This window comes from Bos grunniens, chromosome 22 (genome assembly GCF_055505025.1).
Source record: "Bos grunniens cultivar Pamir isolate PY7600 chromosome 22, Bosgru_T2T1.0, whole genome shotgun sequence".
Lineage (NCBI taxonomy): Eukaryota > Metazoa > Chordata > Mammalia > Artiodactyla > Bovidae > Bos > Bos grunniens.
In genome coordinates this window covers 49,339,582-49,365,607 of record NC_141186.1, presented here as the reverse complement: position 1 = coordinate 49,365,607, position 26,026 = coordinate 49,339,582, and the positions used below count along the sequence as shown (strand labels likewise).

General features: G+C 58.3%; 4 protein-coding genes across 14 annotated transcripts; 2 read left to right on the top strand and 2 right to left on the bottom strand.

The window, feature by feature from the left end:
• Positions 1-1,013: 1,013 nt before the first annotated feature.
• Positions 1,014-8,616, top strand: GPR62 (G protein-coupled receptor 62). Of its 3 annotated transcripts, XM_086367755.1 has the most exons (3): positions 1,014-1,253; positions 2,348-2,475; positions 2,581-4,416. In XM_086367755.1, the coding sequence occupies exons 1-3, from the start codon at positions 1,161-1,163 to the stop codon at positions 3,695-3,697; spliced, it is 1,338 nt and encodes a 445-aa protein (XP_086223881.1). In that variant the 5' UTR covers positions 1,014-1,160; the 3' UTR covers positions 3,698-4,416. The 3 variants fall into 3 exon arrangements, with proteins under 3 accessions (XP_086223881.1, XP_086223879.1, XP_086223880.1); XM_086367753.1 differs by lacking the exon at positions 1,014-1,253 and adding an exon at positions 7,405-8,616 and having other exon boundaries at positions 1,367-3,711; XM_086367754.1 differs by lacking the exon at positions 1,014-1,253 and having other exon boundaries at positions 1,739-2,475; positions 2,581-4,469.
• On the bottom strand, positions 4,419-19,705 carry PCBP4 (poly(rC) binding protein 4). Of its 5 annotated transcripts, none has more exons than XM_086367750.1 (14): positions 19,652-19,705; positions 14,297-14,399; positions 8,172-8,316; positions 7,922-7,945; positions 7,779-7,811; positions 7,442-7,558; positions 7,113-7,244; positions 6,856-6,984; positions 6,532-6,606; positions 6,334-6,378; positions 6,195-6,258; positions 6,016-6,068; positions 5,749-5,918; positions 4,419-5,117 (listed from the first exon to the last, which is right to left on the bottom strand). In XM_086367750.1, the coding sequence occupies exons 3-14, from the start codon at positions 8,250-8,252 to the stop codon at positions 5,051-5,053; spliced, it is 990 nt and encodes a 329-aa protein (XP_086223876.1). In that variant the 5' UTR covers positions 8,253-8,316; positions 14,297-14,399; positions 19,652-19,705; the 3' UTR covers positions 4,419-5,050. The 5 variants fall into 5 exon arrangements, with proteins under 5 accessions (XP_086223876.1, XP_086223878.1, XP_086223873.1 ...); XM_086367752.1 differs by lacking the exon at positions 19,652-19,705 and adding an exon at positions 11,764-11,848 and having other exon boundaries at positions 4,419-5,314; positions 14,297-14,473; XM_086367747.1 differs by lacking the exon at positions 19,652-19,705 and having other exon boundaries at positions 4,419-5,314; positions 14,297-14,473.
• On the bottom strand, positions 15,468-19,705 carry ABHD14B (abhydrolase domain containing 14B). 2 transcript variants are annotated; one of them, XM_086367763.1, is made up of 4 exons: positions 19,652-19,705; positions 18,339-19,552; positions 16,881-17,122; positions 15,468-16,524 (listed from the first exon to the last, which is right to left on the bottom strand). In XM_086367763.1, exons 2-4 carry the CDS (start codon positions 18,547-18,549, stop codon positions 16,345-16,347), a joined length of 633 nt encoding a protein of 210 aa, XP_086223889.1. In that variant the 5' UTR covers positions 18,550-19,552; positions 19,652-19,705; the 3' UTR covers positions 15,468-16,344. The 2 variants fall into 2 exon arrangements, with proteins under 2 accessions (XP_086223889.1, XP_086223886.1); XM_086367760.1 differs by having other exon boundaries at positions 18,339-18,659.
• On the top strand, positions 19,358-25,953 carry ABHD14A (abhydrolase domain containing 14A). Of its 4 annotated transcripts, none has more exons than XM_086367757.1 (6): positions 19,358-19,505; positions 20,746-20,921; positions 23,207-23,424; positions 23,588-23,703; positions 25,150-25,385; positions 25,600-25,953. In XM_086367757.1, exons 3-6 carry the CDS (start codon positions 23,225-23,227, stop codon positions 25,780-25,782), a joined length of 735 nt encoding a protein of 244 aa, XP_086223883.1. In that variant the 5' UTR covers positions 19,358-19,505; positions 20,746-20,921; positions 23,207-23,224; the 3' UTR covers positions 25,783-25,953. The 4 variants fall into 4 exon arrangements, with proteins under 4 accessions (XP_086223883.1, XP_086223882.1, XP_086223884.1 ...); XM_086367756.1 differs by having other exon boundaries at positions 20,639-20,921; XM_086367758.1 differs by having other exon boundaries at positions 20,574-20,921.
• The last annotated feature ends 73 nt before the right edge of the window (positions 25,954-26,026 follow it).

The window sequence follows — 26,026 nt, the reverse complement described above, 5'->3', positions numbered from 1 at the left end:
AGATTCCAGGTACAACTCAGCTGGGTAATCTAGAACACACTCCTTCCCTCTCTGAGCACCAGTCTCATCCAAATAACAGAGAACCGGACCAGGGCTCTTCAAATTCCAGCAGCAGGTGAGTTAAACCCAGAGACCCACGCCCTGTTGTCTGCCACCCAGATCCGTGCCGGTGAGGACTGTATGCCTGCGAGGCACAGGCACAAGCAAGGCACAGACAGGGTCCCTGCTACCAAGGCGCTTGCATTCTAGTAAAACAGGCTGTAAGCAGTACGTGCATAGATAGGAAACACAATTTCAAGTAGGAAAAGGGCCAGTAAGAAAAATAAAACAGGGTTAAAGAGGTAGTGATGAGAAGGTGGAACAATTTTAGGAAAGATGGTCACTGAAGGCAGAGACCTGAATTAGGTGAGAGAGCGAGCCATGAAGAGATCTGGGGGAAGGGTGTTCTGACGGAAGAAACAGCACATGCAAACTTCCTCAAGGGAAAAGGAGTTTGACATGTGGGACCAGCACAAAGACTGCATGGCTGGAAGTATGGGAGGCAAGGAGGAGGAGGGTGAGGTCAGAAAGGTGAGAAGGCAATCTCAGCACAGAGGGGCTGAGATTCTATTTTGATGACAGGAAGCTCTTGGAGAGATGAGTGCAGAATCATGACCTGACCTGGTTTGTCTTTAGAGAGATCCACTTTGGCCAGCTGCATAGAGAGTGGATCTATGTTGTCAGTCAAGATCCAATCAACAAAACACAAATCACTCTATGTATTCCAGACAAGAGGAATTTGATACAAAGAAGGAGCTGAACTACCAGAGGGGCTGGTGAGTCAATCCTGGGATTAGCAACCGCAGGAAGTTGCTACCATTCTTAGGTTGGAAGGATAATGGAATTCCAATGCCCAAGACTGGGCTCCCCCAGCAGGTGCCAGAATCCCAGAGGGGGCTGCCTGAAGGGAGCCAGGGCTATGGAGGGAGATGAAGTCTTCCACAGAGGCGGATCTAGAGGTAGATCCAGGCTGAGCATGAGAGGAAAAATACCCTGGCTTCTTCCCTCCTGCCACCCTCCAGTTCTGCTGGTAACTTCCATTGGCTGAATATACCCCAAAACCAACTGACAGAGGAGCCCAGTAAATCAGTTTCTTGGAAGGCAGAGCAGTGCTGGGGAATATGGGAGTGGATCTAAGGGCAAACAGACAAATGACCACCAGGAGGTGCAGGAACGAAGATCAGATCCGTGAGGAAGAAGCTGCAATAGTCCAGGTGAGGGGTGGCAGTGCCTGGGAACATAATGGTGGTGAGACGTGGCTGAATTTAGACAGGTTGATCTTTTGGATGTGGAGTAAGTGGGAAAAGGAGGTGTCGATGGAAACTTCTGAGATGGCATTTACTAAGAGTCTGTGGAGAAAGTTGCGGTTGGGGGCCATGAGTCAGGCCCTATGTTAGGGTGTAGAACTTTTGAGATGCCCAGTAGTTTCTGTACGGGAGTGATGTTGAAGAGGCACCTGGGTATCCAGACCGGGATTCAGAGGAAAGGAAGGAGCTTCAGACACAAAGGCAAGCTATCAGGGTATAGATGGGGTTTTGCCATGGGACTGGGCGACATGACCCCATTGGAGTCACACGTCTTTCCCTGAGCCAATACCTTGTTCGGGGGGTGCCATACCATGGCTAGGGCTGGGTTTTTGTGCCTGCAGTATGACATGAAAGGTTAGGATCTTACCCAAACCACGTGTCCTGAGAGTTGGGGAAGGTAGCTTCCTAAAGAAAATTCAGGGTGTTCTTAGCAGAAGCGGACTCATTTGCTAACAGCAAAAACAACCAAAAAAAGCTTTTAGTTGCCCCTAAGGCTTCCTCTCATTAATTCCACAGTGTCTTGAAGCACCTATTCTGTGCCAAGCTAATACCAGCAGAGCAACCTACTATGCGCCAAAGTCCTGTGCTTCCCCCTCACTTTACCTAGAGAACTAGCCCTCCTGAGGACTAGAGGGTACTTAGGCGTCTCCCAGCTCCTGTGTCCCTGGTACCTGAGTTTCCCCTCAGTACCAAGGCTGAATGATCCAGTTACCCTCACTGAGGGGGATGGCATAAGAGAGCAGATTTTCTGCCTGGAAAAGACAGAATAGGACCTGGCTGACTCCAAAGCCTACACTCTAACGTCCTCAGTCTGCACTCCAGTCTATGATTGCTCCGGGTCCCCCTCCCCAGGCCCTCCCAGCATTTCCACAGCACAGCCTCTAGCCTCCAGCTGGCAGCTGCTAGGACCCAGGGGGCCGGTGCCAGGCCCTGCCCCTCCCTTGCCAGCTCTGTGTGTCTCCAAAGGGCAGCATCAGAGTGACAGCCGGTACCATCTCCAGCAGGGGCTGAGTCGCTGGTGTGGAAGACAGAGCCACAGTCCCCGGCTTGCACCCTTCCATGGGGCCAGCCAAGCCCCCAGAAGGATGTCAGCCCGGGCATCTGAGCCAGCGCCTGGGCAGCCTGTGAGGTGAGAGGCCAGAGGAGCAAGGGATGGATGGTGGGTGATGGGAATGAGGGTAATGGGGGGCGGGGAGGGGAAAGCTCCATCTCCCTCTCTCTCTCTGCCTCCCAGCACAGGGCGAAGCCTAAGCGCTCGGATGGCCAACGCCACAGGGCTGAGCGCCCCAGAAGTCGCAGCCTCGATGGGGTTGATCCTGGCGGCTCTCGTGGAGGCGGCGGCACTGCTAGGCAACGGCGCGCTGCTGGTGGTGGTGTTGCGGACGCCGGGACTGCGCGACGCTCTCTACCTCGTGCACCTGTGCGTCGTGGACCTGCTGGCGGCCGCCTCCATCATGCCGCTGGGCCTGCTGGCCGCTCCGCCGCCGGGGCTGGGCCGCGTGCGCCTGGGCCCCGTACCCTGCCGCGCGGCGCGCTTCCTCTCGGCGGCGTTGCTGCCGGCCTGCACGCTCGGCGTGGCGGCGCTCGGCCTGGCGCGCTACCGCCTTATAGTTCATCCGCTGCGGCCCGGCGCGCGACCTCCGCCCACCCTAGTGCTCACCGCCGTGTGGGCGGCCGCCGGGCTGCTGGGCGCGCTGTCCTTGCTCGGGCCGCCGCCCGCACCGCCCCCGGCCCCGGCTCGCTGCTCGGTCCTGGCGGGAGGCCTCGGGCCCTTCCGGCCGCTCTGGGCGCTGCTGGCCTTCGCGCTACCCGCCCTCCTGCTGCTCGGCGCCTACGGCAGCATCTTCCTCGTGGCGCGCCGGGCCGCCCTGCGGCCCCCACGACCCGCACGCGGGTCCCGGCCGCGCTCCGACTCTCTGGATAGTCGCCTCTCCATCTTGCCGCCCCTCCGGCCTCGCCCGCCCTGGGGCAAAGCAGCCCTGGCTCCGGCGCTGGCCGTGGGCCAGTTCGCAGCCTGCTGGCTGCCTTACGGCTGTGCGTGCTTGGCGCCTGCTGCACAGGCCGCAGCGGCCGAGGCGGCCGTCACCTGGATAGCCTACTCGGCCTTCGCGGCTCACCCCTTCCTGTACGGCCTGCTGCAGCGCCCTGTACGCCGGACGCTGGGCCGCCTTGCCCGCCGAGCGCTGCCGTGGTCCCCCCGAGCCTGCACTTCGCGGGCCTGGCACCCGCGGGCCCTCCTGCAGCACCTCCAGAGACCTCCAGAGGGCCCTGCCCTTGGCCCTTCTGAGGCACCTGATCAAGGCCGGGATTTGACAGAAAGGGAAAGCCTGAGCATGTCAGAGGCCACGTGAGAGATGTCTCCCAGGTGAGCCGGGACTGGAGAAAGCAGGGTGGTATCGGAAAGGGCCCGTCCAGCCTCCAGCACAGCTTGTGGCAGCTGCCCTGCCTGGAGTTCTGACCCTGGAATGGGAGAAAGGGGGCCTGTAGCCTGGTGAGGCCCAGATTCTTCTGGGAGCAATCCTGAGTTCGGGGCCAACTCTGCATGGCCTTGTACACACACCTACCCTTCCCTAGGCCTCAGTTTTCCCATCTGTACCCGGGACTATGTCTAAGAGCTCCTCCAGCTTGAGTGATCTGGACACTCACAGATGGTCCCCAGGCCAAGGAAGAAGCGGAGGTGGGCAGGATCACAGAGAAGAGGGCCCTAAGGGCTCACAGCCAAAGGGAGTGGGCCAAGCAGGGCAGGGTCTGGGTTACAGCCACAGCAGGAAGAACAAGTGGAGGGACATTCGGAAAGACCTCTGCGACATATGCATCAAGAAGAAGCTGGACAGAACTACTGAGACTCCTCCATCAGCTTCTAAAAATGCCCAGAAAAAAACTGGATCATTGTGGTGCCAGAGACAGGAGGCTGGACAACATGACCCCCAAAGAGCCCTAAAGCCCCAGAATTGGCATGTGGAAGGGGCTGAGGCCCAGCTGGGGCTGATGGAGTCATAGATTGGGGTCCTCTGGGACCTCGGCTGCACCCATATTCTGTAGGTTTTGCCAACACCCACAATGTTTCACAGCTTCCTGGTCTCTGAGAATATTTATTCAAAAACAGGAATTGAAAAAACTGTACAGAGTATCTGCTGCTGAGAACTCGGCCCCTGCCCCCATGCCACTCCCCCAGCTGCCTGGCAGTGCCCCCTCTTCAGGCTGCCCTCTGCCAAGCCCAGCCAGTCCATTCCAGTCAAAAGGGTATCAGTGGAAGCAGCAGGAATCTGCAGGGAGGTGGGGAGAGAAGCAAGGCCCCCAGCCACCCCCAGGCCTCCTCCCTGATCCCCACGCGGGGGACAGTAGAAGGGAAGCCCTGAGGGATGGGGAGTGCATGAGTGACACCCCCCAAAGTGGGGGCACTTAGGATGCTCCCTGCATCCAAGCACAGAGCTAGAGGGGGTCAAGCCCCCTATATCCTGGGGCTGCCACAGCTCCCAAAACCCTGGGCCGGAAACCACCCCCACTCCAAGAGCAGGAACTCCCACAGACTGGGGCAGGGTGGGGGGGGGTTGCATCCATGCGTCTGGGCATTAGCGGCGTTTGGGACCCCCTCCCGGGATGGAGTCCTTGGGCAGGTAGCAGAGGCAGCCCCCTGCCGGCGGTCCTGCCTGCCCCCGCACCTGTGCCTCAGCCAGCCTCAGTAGGGGGAGAATTTCTGCCGCTCAGCTTTCTTGCTCCCATTGGCCGCTGCCATCTTGGCAGTGTAGGCCGCCAAGCCCGGCGGTGGCCCTGGGGAGGCAGGTGGTAGAGCCAAGAAGGGTACGGGCTTGAGGCCGATGAAGTTGGAGAGGGAGATGGCATAGGGCGTGCCCAGCAGGCCTGGGGGAGCGGTGGGCAGGGCCGTCAGGGGTGGCGAGAAAGGGGCAGGCAGGTCTGTGGGGGCCGAGCCGGGTGTCCCCCCAGAGGTAGACTTGGCCGTTTCTAGACTGGAAAGAGGGACAGAGGGGGGAGATGAAGGGAAGGTGGGGGCGGCGAGACAGGGGGCAATGAGGGCAGATATAAGGGATGAGATTAGATGAAAAACAGGAATTGAGAGCAATGACATGGATGGGCGTGTTTGGGGAAAAGATGGGACAGGTCGGAAGGGTGGGGATGGGACACAGCAGATAAGGACAAGCAGACACAGCATCGGGTAAGGGGAGACATGGGGAGACCGGAGTGCCAGGGAGGAGAGACAGGGATGGACAGTGGGCACGAGGGACAGACGCAGGGGGAAGATGGGGCAACGTGGATGAGTGCGGCAGGCTTAGGGAGGCAGAGGACAGGCCCGGGAGAAGGGAGGTCCGCTCTCTCCACCCGACCGGTGCCTTTCTCAGGCACAGATGCCCCATGACCTGTGACACCCCCACCCCACACTCACCAGGCAGTGATGAGGTACTGGGCCAGGGCGATGGAGACAGGTGAACCAGTGATGGTCACGTGCCGCTCACCAGCGCCCTCGGCTTGGTTCCCGATCTTGATATGTGCCCCTGACATCTGCCGGATCTCACTGATCTTGCTGCCCTGGCGCCCGATCACGCAGCCAATCAGCTGGGGAGGGGGTGGAATTCAACCCTAGGTGAGGCCCAGACCCCCCACCCCCGGGCTCCCCTACTCTCCCCCTCAAACCACCCCATCCCATGCTCACGTCGTTGGGAACCAAGAACTCCTGTGAGCTGGTCTGTGTGCTAGGATCCAGTCCTACAGGCGGGAAGAAGAGGGACTGGGCGTGAGTCTGGGTCCTTCCTGCCTCCCCTCGTCCTTTCCAGAGGGGGCTGCCTGGCCCCCTGGGATCTGCCCCTGCTTCCTTCCGCAGGGACTGCTCACCTGGCACCATGCTGGGTGAGGCGAAGGGGACTGCATGGCCCGAGAGCTGCTGGAGCTTGGTGACCTGTGCCAAGAAGAGGGGTCAGGAGTCAGAGGAGGCTCTGTTCTGGAAGGGGTGCCATGGGCTTTGGGCACTCACCTCAGCTGGAGTCACAGTGCCATACTGACCCTGGACAGAGAACCCCTGTGAGGACAGAGTGCGTCAAAGAGGGTCACTGTGATAGGGCAGTGTAGGTAGAGTCACCCCTCCCCACCTCTCCCTGGACCCCCCATTCCTTCCTCCGCCTCCCCTGCTTCTCCAGTAACACGTCCTACCCTTCCTGCTGTTCCCCCTCACCTGGTTGGTGGAGAGAAGCACAGTACCTAAGGAGAGGCTTGGATGGTATGGGATAGTGGCTCCTTTGGGTGGGGACTGGAAGGGACACATGGGGAGGCTCGGTCAGGACCTTCTCAGGCCCCCCTGCCCTCCCCAAGGGCCCTGTGTTCCCAAGGCCCTCCCCATAAGCCCCAGATCAACACAGCTCGATGTCCTTGAGCGTCTCACATCCATCCCTGCAGCCCCGCCCTACCCCCACCTGGTGTCACAGGCATAGGCTTGGGTGGCCTGACAAGGCAGCCCCAGGGTCCAGCCTCTGCCCTCTCTCCCTGCCCCCGGGCCCACCTCCAGGATGACAGCACAGATCTGGCGCACACACAGGATGATGGCATCAGGCACCCCGGACACGGTGACAGCACGCTCTGTGGAGTTGGGGAGCAGGTCCCCTGCCACCTGCACCTGGGCACCTGTAGTCTGTGGGCAAAGAATGGGGGCCACTTCCGGCTACTCCCATAGCCCAGAGCAGAGGGCCCGGGCTCATAGCTCCCCAGGGGACAGGAAGCCGTAAGCCCAGCTCTCCCCTCGAGACCCCCTCCCCTCACCTCTCTGATCTCCTTGATCTTGGTGCCCGCCTTCCCAATCAGCGAGCCACACTGGCTTGCAGGGATGACAAGGCGCAGGGTCACTGGAGGCCTGGAGACATTCCCTCCATTTGCAGGAGCAGCGCAGAGGTCCTGGCCAGGAAGACGCGGTTGGCCGTGCGTGCCTGTGCTGCTCCCCCGCCCCTGGGGCACCTTCCTGCCAGGGGGCGAAGGAGGGAAGCCCACCCACATCCCACTTGGCCTTCCATCCCGCCCGTAGCCACTCTGTGGATCAGAGTCCCGTTCCTCCTAGGGGACCACCCTTGGCCTCCCTCCAGCCGGCCACAGACCTCATCCAGCTTGAAGGCGATCATGGAGACCGCGTGGAAGACGGCTGCTGTAGACCCAGTGATGGTGGTGATGCGCTCAGGGCAGGAGCCCTCAGAGATGGTGATCCGGGCACTGCTCTGCGGGTATAGGACAAGCAGCGGGGCTCCTTCTCTGCTTCCTGGCCAGGAACCTGCCTGCCCCCCACTCACCAGGCCCCAGCCAAGGCTGGAAGTGGCCACCTTCTAGGGGCACTGACTGGTGATCCTGGATGGTGGATTCAGGGACAGGGTGGGGCAGGCATCTCCCCTCCCCTCCAAACCAGGTACCCTGGGCTCCTCTCCCAAACTCCATCCTCACCTGTTCCCGGATTCGCTTTACAGTCTCTCCTTTCTGCAGGAGACAGAACAGAAAATGGCTCTTAGGCCAAGCGGTTGTTGCTTCCTTTCCAAGCCTGAGGTCTCAGGTTGGAGGGGACATACAGAATAGAACGAGGCACCTACCTTCCCAATTATGCTGCCCACCTCCTGCAAACCAGACAAGAGTGAAGTCAGCAGCATACCCATACCCCAGGCACCGCCCTTTGCCCCACTGAGGGTGGGGGCGGGTTGGACTCCACAGGAGACAGGATACCCAAGATCAGACTCCCCGCCACAAGCCGGCCAGGTCTTGCCTCACCTTTCCCTTTGCCCCATCCTGAGCCACAGGGAAGCCACCTCACCGCCCCCCCACCCCGCCCCCGCCCCGCCTCACCTTCCCGTGCATCAGCATCCGCAGTGTGAGGGTGATGCTGAGCTCTGGCTCCTCCTCCAGCCCCGCATCTGAGCCACTCATCCTGTCAGGCGGGGCTGGGGCTGAGGCCGCCTGGGAATGCGTCCACACTGTGGCCTGGCTGGCTCTGCGGGGACAGTGGGAGAGGGGTTAGAGAGGAGCTCCACTCTCTTTCAGGTCCCCTGCCCTTACATGGGAATCCCAAAGCCAAACTAGACAAACTTCCAGAGCAGGGAGACAGCGTGGAGCACAAGTTTCAAGTGTCACACTGACCAGTCTGCTGTGTGCGACTCACCAGCTGTGTAAGCCTGGCCAGCATCTCTAACCCTTCTGAGCCTCAGCTTCCCCATCTGTACAAAGGGAATACCAAGTCCAATCCCCAGAGTTCACGAGAATTAAAATAAGTTGGGTGCCTGTGTCTCCACAAGTATTCTTCCCTTTCCCTGGTACATGGAAAGAAAGAATGAACTCGGAGGCCTGTGGGAATCCAGAGAGAGGGAGCCTCCTCCCTGACCTCCTGGGAGAGGGGACCCCTGTGGACTGGGCCTTGAAGGTTGGGTTCAAACTGAGAGGTTACTTCAAACAAGAGGCATTTGCGTCCAGGAAGCAGAGCCCCCGCTGGCTAGAGCCTGGTTGGAGCAGCTGGAGAGGGAGCCGGAGCAGCCACGGGCGGTCTTGAAAGGTGGGTGGAAGTGGAGGTAGCAAGACTCTGGGAGGGTGGGCTGTGCCTGTCCACTAGGAGTCACGAGAGCAGAGGCTCCTGCGACAGCTGTGAGCAGGGTTCACTCAGCACTGGGGGTGGGCGTGGGGTGTTGGGACCGGCAGTGTGCACGGTGGCTTTCTGAGCCCTCTCCTAAGTCCCAGGGAGGTTAGAAGTGTCCGAGCTGGCGGTGTTCCCAGCCTGGAGCACTTTCTACTGTACCAGAAACAAATTACTTGGACTCTAAGTCTCAGTGTTCTCACCCATAAAATGGAGGGACTGCTTCCCCTGTGGGACTAGGTGATGGGTAAGAACGGGACTGGGGGCCGGTAGAGGAACGTCAAGGCTGTTAACTGATGGAGGAAGGAGGAGCCAGAGATTAGCTGCTGGGATTAGCCTGGCCGCCAGCCCTCCCCACCCGACCCCTTTTCATGCCCCGACTTAATCCTGGACCTTAATCCTGCTTGGAAATCCCTCTCCTTCAGCGGCTATCTCCCGTAGAGGCTCAGCCTTGATGGGGAGTTCATGGGGGACCAAAGCCCAAGCAGGAAGACAGGGAGGGGACCACCTGGTGCCGTCTGAGCCAAGAGCAGGCCCTGACCCTAAAATCCCTACTGCTAGGAGGGGCGGGGGCTTGAGTGCCCCCAGAGACCTCTAGGCACCTTCCTCCCCAGCCCCCTGCCCTATCCTGCCTCCAGCATCAAGAGTATAGATCTATTCTGTCCAGTGTCCCCTTCAGAAACCCACCCCCCACCCCCCACCGCTAGCCTGAGGTTGAGCATGGAGGAGGAGGGGTGGGTCTCCCAGCCTGGCTGACTCAGGAAGCCACTGTATGGCCTGAGGCCTCTGTTTCTTCATCCGTACTAAGGGGGTGATACCCTGACTCCCCAAACAGCCAGTAACTGTTGCCTCCCCAGAACCTGTTCCTTCCTCTGCTTGAGTTCTCTCCGTAGGCTCTCCAGAGTTCAGAGGGCAACAGTGGATGCAGGGCCGGTGCTCTGTGAGCATCCTGGCCAGCGTCACGCTGGCTGCCCTTGCTGACGTTCCCCCAGCTGCCAGCACTTCCCCCAGTAAAGCACTCGTGATGACGTGCTTCGTTTCGGTGACCCTAGCCAGCCTGGGAGCCCCTTAGAGCAGAAGCCAAGACTGCCACCTTCTCCTTGTGTTCCAGAGCCAGCCGGAGAAGTTACTCAGAACACACTGGTTATCTGAATGGAAGACTTCACCAAACACAAGGGGAGCCTGGTGCCCAGAGAGGGTCTGTAACATGCCCAAGGTCACAAGAAAGGTGGGGTCTGCTGGGACTAGCAGGGTCCTGCCTGCCTCCTCTGTCTGGCTGTCCTCTTTGAGGGTGGGGGACGGTTGCAGAGGCAGCTCTTCAAAGGTGGGGAGCAGGCTTTAGTCATCCCTGAGATCCCTGCCTAGTTAGTAGACATGGGTTGTGTCTGGAAAAGACTGTACTTGTCCAGAGCCACATCTTAAGCTCTAGAATTTTCTGGGGCTCACGGACCCCTTTGGGGTGATAACCAGTGGGAAACCTGACATCTCCACATCACCTCTTGTGGGCAAAGGCTCCTGGGAAAACAGGGCAGAAGGGCTGAGATGTGGCCAAAACTAGGGCTCCTGCCCTGAAAAAGATACCTGGGTCTACACTGAGCCCCACTGCCCCAAGTCCAAGCGACCTTGACCAGGCCTGCACCTGACAGACCTCAGTTTACCCACCTGTGCTACGTGTGTGTCTGTGGGGGCTGGGGGGACAAGGGGAATGGCTGGTCTCTCTGTCCTTCCTGTTCTGAGGGACCCTCAAGGTCTTTCCTGTCTTTTGGGGAGAAGAAGGAGTCTTGATCAGGTCTATAATGCTTCTCCCAGGAGCTCTGTAAACAAGCAGCCCTACTAGGCATTCTGGCTCCCCTTCTGCCCTCACAGGGGCTCTAGGGAATTGTTCGCTGCTCCAGCCTGGTGGGCCCTAGGTCCCTGCTGGGCCACCCACATGGCAGCTACGCACCATGCCACACTGACCTCCAGCTCACCTCTGGGGGTGCCCAGCCCCCTCTGGTCAGCAGGGCTCCCTGGCAGAACATACCAAGCTCAGACCAGGCCTCTGACCTCGGGCGTTCCCTCCTGCTCCCCAGACCCCCACCCCAGATCCAATGCCCACTCCTTCTGTCCCTGGCTTCCTGCCACTCGGGCTGCAGGGGGCGGAGCGGGGGGTGACAGCTGTGTAAGCCATGGCGGCTGCCCCTTCCTGCCCCTCCCCCCCCAGCTGTCTCTCTCTCATGACAGCTGCCCAATCAAAGGGCCGGGGGCTTAGCCAGCTTCCCCCCCCTACATGCAGGGATCAAGTGTCCACCCTGGCTTTGTTCTGGAGCAAGAACAATCCAGGGGAAGGGAGGGCTCCTGGGGCCAAGCAACTCAAGTGGACTGGCCCGCCCCTTGGGGGATTCCCTTGGCTCTGTTAGCCAGAGTGTCTGTCCCAACTAGGGTTTGTAGACCCACCTGGGCTGGGAAGAGAGAGAAGGGTCCAGTCTCCAAGTTCATCCCCACCGCACATCCCAACATCCCCTTCCAGCCCCCAATCTAACAGCCTTCTTCTATTCCTACTCCAAAAGCAGCCATGCTGGCCACACCCAGTGATGCTGGGGAATGGCTCGGGGCATCAGGCGAGGCAGGGCGTGGTGGGGGGTGGGGGGGGTCAACACTGGGCCTAGAGGGGATCAGTACTGAGGGACCCTGACTCCCCTGCCCATCCTTTTCTCTGGGCACACTTAGCCTTTCCAATTAGCTAGGCCTCCGCAAGAATTGCCCCAGCATCCTCGGACCCACATGCCCAGCCTCGCAGTCTTACAGCCTCCCAGGATAGCCATTCATACCTACTTTATGGGAGAGTCCAGGGAGGAGGGGCCTGCAGGGGAGCAGCCTGGGGTCCTTGAGCTACAGCCTCTGGTTTCTTGACCTAGAACTGTCCTGTAGACTCAGTACTAGGCAGAGAAGGGATTCTCTGACAAGCTGGCTGGTGCCAGAAATGCTACAGTCTTCCTTAGAGCACTGTTAGGCAACGCCCCCCTCCCCCAACCCGCCCCCAAGAGTCCTCAGGGCCAAGGGAAGCAAGGCAGGCCCTGGCCCAGATTGGACTCCAGAAGAACGGGCACAACTTCATGGTACAGCCCCACCCACTGGTACCCATCCCCTCACTGTCTCACCCCAGTTGAGAAAGCTCTCTCTAGCTCCTGCTCTCCACGCTGAAGACTGGGTCACTCTGCTGCCCAACAGCCATCCTTGGTTCCCCAGTCTCCAAGGAATAAAGCCTGATCTCCACAGACAGGCCGTCAAGGCCTTTCATGATCCGGCTTCTGCCAACTTCTCTTGTCTCATCCCTACCCCATCCCCCACACACACCAGACTACAAAACATGCCTAGCACCTCCAGGCCTCTGGGCCTTTGCCCAGGCTGATCCTAGCTTCAACTGCCCATCCTCCCCACTCTCTGTCCAAATCCTTCTCAAATGCCACCTCCTCTATGAAGCCCTCCCCAAACCTTCCAATCACTCAGGCCTCTCTGCTCCTCAAAGATGCCTCTCACTAAGAGCCCCATTTGGGCAATTCTGAGTCTGCTTTTCCACTATGCAGAGTTCCAGGAGCCAGGACCAGGCTCAGTATGTAGGGAGAAGAAAGACTCAGGGCTCGGAGGCATTAAAGACCAGCAATGAGGCTAAGGATCCCAGAGAAAACTGTGAGAGCAGGGTGAGAAGACTCAGGGCGCAGGGGACCAGCCGCATGGGAGAGTCAGGATCCGCCTGGGCAGGACTCCCAGTTCCCGTTCCTCAGCACCCCAGCCCTTGCTCCTGCTGTGTCTTTGAGTCTAGGTGGTCCCCGGGCATATCACTGGGGTGGGGGATTTGCGCTTTGCTTTGAGACTTCTGGGGGCCCTGAGTGAGTTTCCCCACGGAAAAGGGAGGCTGAAGGAAGAGCTGCGGTGTGGGATAGGTTTCACAAAGTCAGGCTCAACCTGTCTTAGCTGGAAGGGCCTTGCCAGACAGGAACCTGAGGCCCTGAGAAAAAGGAGCTTGTCTGCAAAGCTACATGAGAATGAGGCAGCTGGCAGAGCTGGCGGAACCCCGGGGTCCACCTGTGCGGCTCAGAGCTCCTTCCTCAAGAGGTCAGTGCCACCAGGCAATGGTGATGAAGGCTGGGGTAGGGGGGTGGCACTGATGGGAGTAGGGAGGGTGGACAGAGCCTGTCTGGGGACACGGGGCGGGGCAAAGCAGCCTCCCTGTGGCCTGGGCCTGCCAGGGTGTGTGGGCCGCCTGCTCCCAGCCCCCCACCCTGAGCATGCAAGAAGAACAATCCCCTTGTGTTTGGGCGGCCTGAGCCTGCATGCTGATGAAGGCTAGGGGGTGGGGGCAGGGATGGGGGCGCCTTGGAGTTTGAGGGGGTTCCAGGGCCCAAAGGGGCTAGGGGACTGTCAGATGGGAAAACAATAGGGTCCCAGGTGCTGGCTCTGAAGCAGCGAGGGTAATCCCAGGGAAGAGTGAAGGCTGGAGTTGATGTTTAAGGTCCTGGGGAGTCCCTGGGGTCTAAAAACTCTTTGTGGGAGAAGAAAAGCCCGTGGCGACACACACACTGTTGGACCCGCGTGAAGGTGATCATCCTGGGCTTGGTGGGGGACTAAGAGCCCAATTCCGGGAGGAGGGAATGCACCTGGCCCGAAGTGCATCCCTTTAAAGACCACTCCCCAGGGCGCTGGAGCCGGGCGGGGCACTGGGTGCCACAGGTCCCAAGATGGCGGGCCTGGGATAGGGGAGTGAGGAGGCGGGCACCTCCCTCTCCTGGCCAGGCAGGCTCCAGGGCCAGGCTCAAGTGAGTAGCCAGAGCCCCCGCACCTCCTAAGACTCCAGCTAAGAAGCTAGGTCAGAGCTGAGGGGCTCAAGAGCCACAGGGCACCAGGGACCATTCTGAGCCACCAAGCTGACATCTCCACACACTCCTGGCCTGGAGCTCTGTGTCTGGCGCCCCCAGGGACTGCAGAGAATGGGAAGGGGTGTGTGCTGAGCCAGGAACTGCAGGGGAGTGGCTGATGGGGACAGAGGTGGAGCAGAACCAGAAGCCAGGGCAGGAGGTCTAGAGAAGAACAGGTCCAAAGGACAGAAACAGCAGGTGGGATGAGGGCCTCAAATCTGGGGTGTCGGGTCCAGAAAGCCCCTCCCTGGTAACTGGGGGCTCCTCTGGCCGACCAGCGCCCCCCACCTGTGCAGGCCTGGGCCCGTATGGGACAGGGAACGTGTTCCTCGCAGTCTCCCGGTCTCCCAAACCCGGGACCCTGGCCTGTGGACTCTGGCGCGGGCTCCCCGCCCCCCAGCCGAACCCCCAAACTTCGCGACCGACGGTGCCCCGCCCGGCCCGCGCCCTACCTCGCTGGGGCTGTCCTGCGGCGGCGGCGGCGCGGCGGCTGGGCCGCTCAGTCCCACATTGTCCCCGGGAGAGGCGGCCGCTCACAACTGCGAGTGACATCAGCTGCGAACAATGAGGGGTTTGACAGGCGCGGAGCCCGGCCGGCCCGGAGCCCGGCTCCGCGCCCCCCCCCACCCCCGGCCCGCCCGGCCCGGCCCCTCCCCGCCCCCTCCCCGGATCCGATTACAGCGCGGCGGGCCCGCCCCAGCCGCCCCAGTGCCGCAGCCGCCCGCCCCGCCCCGCGCGCCGCGGTGCGCCCCGAGCGGCGGCCGCTTCCGGGAGGGCTAGCACGACCCTCCCCCGCCAGCTCCTCCAGCCCCCGGGAGTGGGGGGCGAAGGGGGATCCGGCCTGAAGCGCGGTCCCGGTCACGGTTCTGCCCGCGCCGCCCGCGCTGCGCCCGGCTCCCAGTCCCTTCGCTCTCGGCCAGCTGGTCCTTCCGTCCCGAGTCCCCTGCACCCCCATCTCGGCCTCTGCCCCGCTCCCGCTCGGATCCCTCGGAGCTCAGGTTTCGACCCATTGCGGGGCCGAGTTTCCGGAGCTCCTGGCTTCTGCGCCATCCATCCCCGCGCGGGGCTCTCGCCCACCACCAAGCCCCACGCCCCTCAGCCACCCCCAGCTTCCGCCAGGCCCGGCCCTTGTGCGTCCAGGACAGGTTACCGGACCAGCTGGAGGAGGGGCCTGAGAGCGGTGTGACCCGGTGCACCCGCCCCGTGATTCCCCCCAAAGCTACCCCCAGAATTCCTTTTTGGGCCAGGGTCGCGGCGTAGTTGAGTACTCGACTAGGGAAGGGATAAGAGTAGGCGGGGGGAGCTGGGCGGTTCCCAAGCTCTCGCTTTCCCCGCACGGCGCCCCAAGCCGACGCGCCCCCTGGGACTCAAATCTACCTCCCCTTCTCTGTAATCGGCTCAGCCTGGTCCCACTGACCTCCACCTCCCCTACAGCTGAGTCTCTTGGCACCTGGGTGTGTGGGGGTGGGGAGGGGAATCCAATCTCCCTTCCCCTCCATCTGGCCCGGTGGACAAAGGGCAGGGGGACCATCTGGTCCCGCCAGGGTGGGGGAGGGGCTCGCAGTGGCGGTCCCCAAGGGACGGGGGAGGGGCGGCGCTCTGGAGACAGCGAGAGCCTGCGGGTCTAGTTGTATCACTTTATTTCACAGACCTTCACTCTCGGTCTCCCCACCAGCCAAACCTCAGAGCAGGAAACTAGCTAGGCCGAGAAGACCCAGGCCTGGGGAGCTGTGGAGCACCCAGCTGGGAGATCTGAGGGTCGAAGTGGTGCCCTCCCCCACCCCTCCTTTGGGAGCATTTGTGATGCGGGGCCAGCTGCAACCTGTGGGTTAGTGAAGTTCAGAGCTAGCCATACCCTAACCCTGGTAGAGGGTCTCCTGCAAGGGCTGGCCTCGTGGGATCCCTGCCTTCCCAGACATGGGGTGCTGCCTGGCTGGGGAGGGCAGAATGTGCCTGTGTAAGTACTTGTGTGGTGGCAGAGTATGTGTGTGTGTCTGTGCGTGCAATGCAACGCTGCCTTGAATGTCAGCTCAGAGCTGTGTACGGCCCAGTGAAGGGTCATATTTGGGAACATAGATGACTCTAATGTGTAAGTATGCGTGTGTGTATGTATATTTTTGTGGCCTAAGAGGCGGAGTTAGGGGCTGTGCTACCCAGCAGAGCAGCCAAAGGAGGAGGTGGTAGGTGGGGAGAAGCTGGGCAGAGCAGAAGGAATGCAAGCTGATCAGGAAAACATAGAAGTTCATCTAATGGGTTACCCTCCACCAGATTATGTCCCTTGATTCCTGAAATTTTTTTCCTCTTGATTTCACCTCTTCAGCCTGTCCCTGCAAGAGAAAGAAGAGGAAATGACAGACCCTAAAAGAAAAGAACCCAGATAGACAGACATACCTGTTGCAATGTACAGGATGAGAAGGAACCCACAAAGGGAAGGAGAGAGAATGAGCAAGAGTGAGACCAGGGCAGGCAAGCGGGCCACCCCCATCAGCAGGGCTGCTCCTCATGCTAGCCCCTGCAGGAAATCCAGCAGCCCTGTATGCCACTCCTCGGGTTTGTCAAGGTAACAGGGGTGCCCCGCCCCCTCCATGACCAACACCCGGTGGTTGGGCAGCTGCTTCAGGTGCTCAAAGCTGGTCTGACCCATGGGGTCTTGGTCTCCATAAACGATAAGAACTGATGCCTAGAGAAAGAAAAAGGAGGCAGAGTCAACAGGGACCTGCCATTCCAGACCCAGCCTCCTAGAGATAGCTCCAGCCCTCCCCATCACTTTGGTCTCTCCCTGGGGTCACTGCAAATGATGGGGAGAGACAAGCTGGCCCAGTGAAGGGGTCGTATGGAAAGGCATAAATTTGTGTCTACCCCAGTACGCAGCATGGGCTTGGCATAGTAATCTGCTGTCAGCTTACCCCAAGGGTAGAGATTGGTGGTTCAACTCATCTCAGAAACTACCCTTTGGTTACCCAGCCCCGCCGAGGCCCCAGGATGGACTCTTCCTTGTTCCTGGCAGGGGCATCTCAGCCTCCCACACAGGGGTACCTTCACTCTGGCATAGTCGGCAGCATTGATTTTGTCAGTGCAGATGGGGGCCACTGGCACGTAGCCCCGGAGCTGGGAGCCTGGGGCCGTGAGGAAGGGCAGGGAGTACATGCCACTCAATGATGGGCTGATCACCACTGGGGGGCCCAGATCCAAAGCATCCACCACAGCTGCCAGGAAGCTGCTGGGGACCAGCTCCCCAATAGGGGCAGGTGCTTTTGCTTCCTTGGAGCGCCCCAGACCTGCAGGGATTCAGGTGTGGGAGAGACAAAGGTGGTGAGTAGGAAGACAGCAGAGAGATGGTCCCTTCCTCCAGAAAGCCCTCCTAGGTCAAGCTCTGTGTCAGGTTCCTGCAACATGCGCGTAGTTATTCCTGCAGAAACCTAGGTCTGTCGTACCTGTGGCAACCATAAGGCATTTCCCTCCATGTTTGTGCCCACCTCCACCGGAACAGTGTCCTCAAAGAATCAGGCTCTGAAGCCCCACATGGCTGGATCCAAGTCCCAGTGATCCACTTACTATGTAATCCTGGGAAAGTGCCCTTAGCCCTCTCTCCACTGTTCAGTTCCCCCATCTGTTAAAAGGAGGTAACGAAAGTATCTGCTATTTGAGATTGTTGTGAAAATTAAGTGAGTTAACTGCTTCAGAGACCCCTGTCCCAGGGCTGGCAGGGTAAATGCCCTCCAGGACAGGATGAGGGGTGGTCTCTGCACACATATCTCCCCTCTGTTAGTCAGTCCCTACCTTCTGCAGAAGGATTCGTTCATGGCCTTGGCTTGGAAGTTCAGCCCAACCCACTGTCAGAACCAATCCTGTCCTGTCCTGGAGGCCCGCCCTTGGGCACTGAAACCATACCAGCCACGGCCAGAGATGGAAGCAGGTCGGCCATGCTGCCCCTTTCACACTTGGCACCGTGGGCTGGGGCCTGCCAGTTGAGGTTATGACTGACGGTCTGGCGCTGCCCTTCCCTCCTCAGGACCTAACTTAGGGCTTTGAAGGTGGGATCATGACCAGGGGCTTAGCCACCCCCAAAGGTGCCAGGGGACACTCCTTAGGGCTTCCAACAGAGCCAGTGGTTACAGCTCTTTCAAAACATTTTACTTGCCATCAGCTGAGTACTAATTATTCTGTGTTACGTACTGGTCACATACTCATATGGAGCATCTCAATCCATTCTCATTAAAACCATCCTCCAGAATGGGTGTGGTTCTCTCTCATTACAGATAAGGAAACAGGCTCAGAGACACTGAGACACTGCACCAGGCAACACAGATGCAGCTGGGCAGTGTCCAGACTGTATCTGGATGGACTAGAGAAGCCTGAAGGCCTTGTAGTGTGCACTCTGACCTGTCCAGCTCAGGGATCAGCCTGGCTAATCCCCCCAGTCCCCCAGCCCCAGGTCCCCGGTGAGGCCCCCACAACCCCTGTCCAGAAGCCTGCCCCCGCCCCCCGAGTTACCTGGCAGGTCAATGGCCACAGCCCGGTAGCCAGCCTGGGCCAGTCTGTGCAGCGTGCCCAGGTTCTGCCAAGTCTCGGAGGAGAAGCGTATGCCATGCAACAGCAGCACAGAGAAGCGGGCGGCCTGCCCACCGCCAGGGAGAGCCTCTCGGAAGAAGAGGCTCTGGCCCTGCACCTGGATGGCGCCCTCGCGCTGCTCCACGCCCGCCATACCTGCTGCCACAGAACACCCTGCCCACGTGGAGCAGGGAGGCTGCCCCGGAGAGGGCAGGGGTCTCTCCTGCAGCAGCAAAGGAGGCTCCCAGAACTCTAGGCGCGCGCCTTGGATGAGGAAAACAGGTGTTATTTCTGCCTCTGCCACTACCTAATTGCCTTAGTTTCCTCATCTGAACTGTGGAACATGAACGTCCACCTCAAGAATGTATGAGTTAAAAAAAAAAAAACAAAACACTGATAATTGAGTGTGCCTGCCTTTGGAAAGAACTCAATACATGGGGCTCCCATTACAATTATTGTTCCCATTGTTATTATCCTTTCCTACCTTTGGGGATAATACAATAGAACTTAGCTCCTAGGTAGTGAAAGTGAAGTCGCTCAGTTGTGACCACATGGACTGTAGCCTACCAGGTTCCTCTGACCATGGGATTTTCCAGGCAATAGTACTGGAGTGGATTGCCATTTCCTTCTCCAGGGGATCCTCCCAACCCAGAGATCGAACCCGGGTCTCCCGTATTGTAGACAGACGCTTTACCGTCTGAGCCACCAGGGAAGTCCTAGGTGGTAGGTAGGATTAAATGAAGCCAGGCGTGTAAAACACTCCCTGTGCCTGGCACACAGTAAGTATAGCAAACGTATCAACAGTAAGTAGCTAACTATTCTGCTTATCAGCCTTTTCCTCCTCCAGGCACTGCTATAGGTCATGGATTGGCACCGCAGACCCAAGGGAGTCGGGGCTGGAGTGAAAAAAAAAATCTATTTTCCGGAGCCGGAAACCGGAGCGCTGAGCGGGGAAAAGCTTTGGAGTTCCGGCCCACGAAGCCCGCGAGGTGCTCAGCGCGCTGCCCGCTGAGGCCCAACACACGGTCGCCGAGGCCAGGCACGGTCTCCGGCACCGCCACCTCTGGCTCTGTCCCCTCCGACGAGGTCGGTTGTGGATCGCAGGGTCTGGTAAGGTGCATGCAAAAGCCGAGGGGGGCAGACCCTAGTAAGGGGGCCTGGGGAGCCAAGATAAGAAGAGGAGAAACTTTGCGGTGGGTGGGGGTGGGGTCTAACTAGAGAAAGGAAGAGAGGGTCGGAGGGCGCGGGATAGGTACCTGGGGAGCTGCGCGAGGCGGCTGGCGAGTGAAGGCGGCGACTCGGGCCGGGGCGCGGAAGCAGGGAAGGGGCTGGTGCGGGGAAGGAGGGAGGTGGCCCGCCGGAGGGCGGGGGCTGGGCCGTGCTCCAGGGCGCCCGCTTGTGGCGGCAATCCGTCGCAGGGAGGTGGGTGCTGCTATGCTAGACCCATCTTCTCACAGCGGTCTTGGTTTCCCCATGCCCCTCGACCCCATGTACTCCAGACTGGGTCGGACCCAGAGACCCTGAGCAACCTGCCCGAGGTGCATATGGTTTATCTTGAGAAGAAGTGTTCCTTTGGGGCCTCATCGCTCCTGTCCCTCCCCACTGCCACCCCCCCACCCCCCCCCCACCCCCGCCTCATCCCCTGCCTGGGCTGCCCAAGCCCAGAGTTTTCAATCTGGAACATATATGGAAGCCAGACCGATTAGAATGAGAAGTTTTGACAATGCCTGGTCTTGATCGATCTCCCAGCTGCCCTGAGCATATTTCCTTGCCTGTAGAATGGGTGTGATGCTGCCTACTCCACAGAGTGCTAATGAGTGAATGCTGTGTGTTCAACCTCCCTGTTCCAGGCCTGGCCACACAGGCTAGGGACAGGTCAGATGTTGGTCACATGTCACTAACCAGGATAGATGACTTATAGAGACATGAAGGAGCCTAGAGGCCACCAGGACTCTGGCTGAGTGCATGCATGTGTGTGTGTGTGTGTGTGTGTGTGTTTGCAGGGGTCAGGGAAGTGGCTGACCAGAGACCTGCGGCTGCTTCAAAACAATACTAATATCTGGCAGTTACACAGTGAAGCTTCCATTCCAGACATTAGGTCCTTAAGACAACTCTCTGCGGTGGTGACAACCCTTGGTGGGCCTAAAGACAACCCTTATCCTTAACCCTGCCATACAGACCAGAGACTAAGGGTGGAGACACGCTGGTGGGAAGAAGTCGGGTGACTTCTCTTTATGTCCCAGCTCTCAGGCCGAAAAACAACCTGGAATATCTGGACAGTGGGAAGTGGGGCCGGGCCTCTGTGCTTTGGGGTGCCTCTCCCCAGTGTCCCTTCCAACTTGGCTGCCAGGCGCGGGACTGAGACCGCGGACTGCGCAAGCGCACTGAGGCTCTCCGCCACCTAGTGACCGCAGCGGCCCGCAGAGTGGTGGAAGCAGCGCCAACGTCGCGGCGCCGTTTGACCGCTGGTTGCATCCGAGCAGAGCCCGCCCAACGGTGGCGGGTCCAGTCATCCCTGTTGGCCCGGTAAGTGTCCCCGGGGAGTGAGGCCAGCAGGTTGCCCGGGGCGGGCCATTCTTGCCCCGCCCCTTGCCCCCGGAGCCCTGGGGCAGAGCCCTGCCGGAGGGGCCGCGCTGGGGCAGCCAGTGTGCTTGTTTTTGTTCCTTTGTCACGTGTGTGCACCCGCTCAGTTGTTGGCAGGGTGTTCTTGGGGGCCTGGGTGTGTGCGTGCGTGTGTCAGTTTCTCTGTGTGCCTGCGCGGGGGGGCAGTATGTCAGTCTATCTGCCCGCTTGTGTCTGTGTATGTCTACTGTGAGTATTTCTGTGCGCTGTGTGGCTTCAAGGATGTATATCTACCTGTATGTATATATATTTCTGAAGCTCTGTGTTTCGGTGTCTGCCTGCCTGTACCTCCAAATACACGTTCTTGTGTACGTGTGTAGTTTTAGGATTGTGTGCTTGAGATATGAGGGTCTGCATATGATTTTTTTTTTTTGCATATTTTAAAAGCGTGTGTGTGTGTGTGTGTGTGTGTACGTGTACCTGTGCGTCTGCCTTCCTGATAACTGATGTATGTGTGATTTTGAGGGTGTATTTCAAGGTATCGATTGTACACAGGCCCATGCATGCGCAAGGAGGCTGTGTGGCCATGCAGGGACTAGCCTGTACATAGGAAAAGTGTTCGGGGACAAGAGTTTGTGTGCATGTCTGTACACCTATGTGTCATTGTTGAAACATACGCCGAGGACCTCATGTGGGTACAGTGCCTCCCCTCCCCCTCTTCCATCTCTGTAGCATACTGTTGTCTAGTGCCCCAGCTGCCTGGGTTGCCATAGCAACGGCTGCAGTCCCATCCCTCCCTACCTGGAGAGGTGCCCCAGTGCCCCAGGCCCACCACAGGAGAGGTTCAGCGTGGATGCTCTGCTTGGTGGGAACCTAGGCTTATGTGCTGGATGCTTGCATCTGAGGCTGGTGGTGGGCAGAAAGAAGAGAGGAGTGTATTCTTCCTCCACGCAGCTCCTGGTTCTGCTCCAGAGGGGCTGCCACTGCCCAGTCACCACCTGACCCTGGAGACTGGGGCTGGGGGCTTGGGAAGCATCCCCAAAACTTCTGGGAGAGGTGGGTAGGGTCCAAGGCGATTCCCCAGCTCAGATCTAGGGCCAGTGCCCAGCAGGCACTCAAATAAAGACATGTTCCCTGGAATCCAGGAACAAGGATTCCTAGACCCAAAAAATGATGATAGGCTAGCCCTTGGTCAGGCCCCTTGAATTATTGAAATCTCACAGAAGGCTTGGGAGAGCAGCTGCAAGGTTATTTTCTCCATTTTACTGACAAACAAGGTACACAGCCAGGAATTGGCAGAGGAGTCTCAAAGTCAGGGCTGACTGCTCTGGGTGTGGGTCCTGAGGTCTGTCTTCTGGGCTGGCAAAGAGTCAGACTGGAGGAGTCCATGAAACGGGTCACTTGGCATGAAAGCTGGTGGGTAGGAGGCATTTGTCACTCCAGCCTCCTGCTGCCCTTTCCATTTGTAAGTGTGCCATGCTTCTTGCTAGCCCTGTACTCAGGCCTAGGCACTTCCTCCATCAGGGATATTCTCCATGAGTTCTCTTCCCACTTAATATCAGTTGGGGTAGAACATTAAATATTCCCATCACATTCTGATTTTAGCATTATTGTATGCAGTCTGATAAACAGAACCATTTGCAAACATGCCCTTAGTGGGACATTGCTTTGCTCTTTGATGTCTTTCACCTTTGATGACCCTCACCCCTCCAACCACCAGTTCATCCATCACCTCCCAGCCCCAGTTTCCTTCTTGGCAAAATTAGTGTGGCCTGGTAGTTGGGAGCCCAGCCCTGGGCTCAAGTGTCAGTTCTGCTACTTGCTACTCTGCACATCGGGCAAGAGAATCTACCTCTCCGAGCTTCAGTTTGCTCCTTTATAAGAAACCTATCATCATATCTGTTCCCTAGCGTTCTTGTGTGGATTCATGAGTCATTACACGTGAAGGGCCTAGCATAGGGCTTGGCTGTCGTAAGTCCTTGATGAGTGGAAGTGGTTTTAGCTGGCACAGGGATGGTGGTGGCCACTGATGCCAGGGGGACATCTCAGATGCTCCTCACACTTATGGGGTATCTCAGCCCTTGCCCTGGCGTGTGGAGTACTTGGGTGTGAACCCTCAGACACTTGCCCAGAGCAGAGGAAAGGGCAAGGGCTGAGCTTTTCCTCTGCTGGGAACTCCTAGGTGGGATTTGAGGGGGTTTTGTGGGGGCTCAGCTCTACCCTCTTCTCCATCTCCTCTTCTCCTCCAGACTGTGGTACAGACCTCCATGAGCCGGTCCCAGGTTGCCCTGCTGGGCCTGGGCCTGGGCCTGCTGTTCATGCTGCTGCTATATGTGGGGCTGCCAGGACCCCCTGAGCAGACCTCCTGGCTCTGGGGAGACTCCAATGTCACGATCCTGGCTGGTCTCACCCCTGGCAGCTCCCCCATTTTTTACCGTGAGGTGCTCCCATTCCACCGGGCCCACAGGTAGGTGCTTACCCTAGGGTGGAGTAGAAGGACTAGGCCCAAGGAGCATCCCTGTGTGGGACCCCCCAGCTCAACTCCAAGTGCTCAGGACCTGGGAGGGTGGTGGAAGAAGCCTTGGAAGAAAGAACCCCCAGGACACACACACTCCCCCGTGTGCCCACAGGGTGGATGTGGTGCTGCTCCACGGAAAGGCCTTTAGCTCCCGGACGTGGGAGCAGCTGGGCACACTGCAGCTGCTGGCACAGAGGGGCTACCGGGCTGTGGCCCTTGACCTTCCAGGTGAGCCCCCGCCCCTGGGTCCAGGGAGGTAACATGCAGCAGGGACAAAGGGACAGAATGCCAGAGGGTAGACCTGGAGGGGTAGGAAAGCCCTAAGGTGTGGCTGGGGAGCATCTGGACCCCAGGGTCTAGACAGGCAGTGGCAAGTCACAACACAAAGGGGCAACACGAAAAGCTCTGTGTTTATTTTCTACCTTGAAACTACGGTGTGGATTGTTGTATGTCACAGAGCACTTAGAAACACGACCGTAAAATAAAAGAAACATTACCTGCCTCACAAAAGATCACATGGGGAGAGCTCACTGTACTTTTTATGACAACGTAGGTAGCTTTATGTCTTTTTCAGCTATACAAATGATTTTTTGCTGTTATTCTTGTCATTAAAAAATCAACCAAGAGTGACCCCTCTCAGAGACCCATGCCACTTCTCTTTCCCTGTCACTTCTCTAAGCAGTTTGAGGGTGCCAGATCCTCTTTGGGTGCTTTTAGATCTAGAGATGCAGGGTTATGTGGTTGGGGTTGTAAACATGACTGGTGTCCTGCCTGCTTAGCGAACCTCTCTGCAACCTGGTTTTCTTCCCCTCTGCCGTGTCTCATGGGTCATGTCAGCCACTGTAACCCTCCCTTATCCTAATGTGTGTCGTTGGAGGGATGAACAGGTTTCATTTGGCCACTCCTCTACCGGTGGCTGTGTAGGCTGGTTTAGAGTTTTCAGTGTCAGTCAAAATGCTCAAGTAAGGAAGTTGAAGCATCTTTGGACATGCCCCTTTTCTTTTTTTGCATTGCTTATTTTATTTTTTGACCACGCAACACACCATGTGGGATCTTAGGTCCCTAACCAGGGATGGAATCTATGCCCCCTGCATTGGAAACACAGAGTGTTAAGCAGTGGACCCCCAGGGAGGCCCCTGAACATGCTTCTTTGAGCATATGGGCAATAATTTCTGTAGGGTAGCCATCAGGGCAATTGATTTGTCAGAGAACACACATTTAAAATTTCTTGACAAATATTATCTTACCCTCTAAAAATGCTATATGGATTTACTCTCCAATCAGTCATACATGAAAGTATCCATTTTCCTTCATCTTCCCTAACACTGTGTATTATCAATTTTTTTTTAATTTGACTGTGCTGGGTCTTAGTTGTGGCACACAGGATCTAGTTCTCTGGCCAGGGATTGAACCCAGGCCCCTTCCATTGGGAGCATAGCCTCTTAGCCACTGGACCACCAAGGAGGTCCCTATCAATCTTCAGTTTTGCCAGTATGATGAATGAAAGATGGTTTTCTTAACAGCCCTATCACCTTACAAAAACATAACTTCTGGGGATTTGGGGGTAGCAGATGTTATGTGCCACTGGTCCCCATCTCTTTGGCCACTATGGTGAGCAGGAAGTCCTGACCACCTTCCCAGCCTGCCTCAGCTGGTGCCTTCTACTGTTCCCAGGTTTTGGGAACTCGGCACCTTCAAAGGAGGCAAGCACAGAGGCAGGGCGGGCAGAGCTGTTGGAGCGAGTGCTGCAGGACCTAAGTGTGCAGAACGCTGTGTTGGTGAGCCCTTCACTGAGTGGCCGCTATGCCCTGCCCTTCCTGATGCGAGGCCACCACCAGCTGCGTGGATTCGTGCCCATTGCACCTGCCTCCACCCAGAACTACACCCAGGAACAATTCCAGGCCGTGAAGGTATTGGGAGGAGGGTCTCTGAAAGTCCTGGCTTCCTGTCCCTGGCTTGGGTCATGGGGGGAAAATACATAGGTTGTACTTGGAGGACACATGGCCCCATCCTTGATCTGGATGGAAGAGATGGGGTGTGTATCGGGAAGATTTCCTAAGGAGATGGCTTGAGGATCAGTCCCCCTCAGGCCCCAGGATCATGGCGCCTTGCCTTGCCCTGCAGACTCCGACTCTCATCCTGTATGGGGAGCTGGACCGCACCCTGGCTCGGGAGTCACTGCGGCAGCTCCGCCACCTGCCCAACCACGCCACGGTGAAGTTGCGCAACGCAGGCCACGCCTGCTACCTCCACAAGCCACAAGACTTCCACCTCGAACTTCTTGCTTTCCTTGACCATCTACTGTGAGCTCACCCACTGTCCAGGCCCCAGGCCTGGCTGGAACTTGGAGGGGGACAAGTCCACACCGGGGCAGCAGCCCCTGTGATTAGAGGGCAGAGGTCAGAGGGCTAGACCCAGTCGGGACCTTTCATTTTATCTCAGAGGCACAATTAAAAAAAAAAAGGCATTTTTGTCATACCTGGGGAGTGACAGGTCCTGTTTGCTGGCATTGCTGCAGGTGGGGTGAGAGTTGGAGCCAAGTGTGGGACTG

Excerpts from the sequence above, each read along its gene's own strand:
- ABHD14A (XM_086367757.1), top strand. The coding sequence starts at position 23,225 with ATGAGCCGGTCCCAGGTTGCCCTGCTGGGCCTGGGCCTGGGCCTGCTG. Across the intron at positions 23,704-25,149 it reads TGTGGCCCTTGACCTTCCAG|GTTTTGGGAACTCGGCACCT; the intron begins GTGAGCCCCCGC and ends TACTGTTCCCAG. Across the intron at positions 25,386-25,599 it reads AACAATTCCAGGCCGTGAAG|ACTCCGACTCTCATCCTGTA; the intron begins GTATTGGGAGGA and ends CTTGCCCTGCAG.
- PCBP4 (XM_086367752.1), bottom strand. The coding sequence starts at position 14,396 with ATGTCACTCGCAGTTGTGAGCGGCCGCCTCTCCCGGGGACAATGTGGG. Across the intron at positions 7,946-8,171 it reads GGATGCTGATGCACGGGAAG|GAGGTGGGCAGCATAATTGG; the intron begins GTGAGGCGGGGC and ends TCTGGTTTGCAG. Across the intron at positions 7,812-7,921 it reads TGGGCAGCATAATTGGGAAG|AAAGGAGAGACTGTAAAGCG; the intron begins GTAGGTGCCTCG and ends TGTCTCCTGCAG.
- GPR62 (XM_086367755.1), top strand. The coding sequence starts at position 1,161 with ATGGGAGTGGATCTAAGGGCAAACAGACAAATGACCACCAGGAGGTGC. Across the intron at positions 1,254-2,347 it reads AAGAAGCTGCAATAGTCCAG|CAGGGGCTGAGTCGCTGGTG; the intron begins GTGAGGGGTGGC and ends TACCATCTCCAG. Across the intron at positions 2,476-2,580 it reads GCGCCTGGGCAGCCTGTGAG|CACAGGGCGAAGCCTAAGCG; the intron begins GTGAGAGGCCAG and ends TCTGCCTCCCAG.
- ABHD14B (XM_086367763.1), bottom strand. The coding sequence starts at position 18,549 with ATGGCGGGCGTGGAGCAGCGCGAGGGCGCCATCCAGGTGCAGGGCCAG. Across the intron at positions 17,123-18,338 it reads TGTGGCCATTGACCTGCCAG|GTCTGGGGCGCTCCAAGGAA; the intron begins GTAACTCGGGGG and ends GAATCCCTGCAG. Across the intron at positions 16,525-16,880 it reads CCGACTATGCCAGAGTGAAG|GCATCAGTTCTTATCGTTTA; the intron begins GTACCCCTGTGT and ends TTCTTTCTCTAG.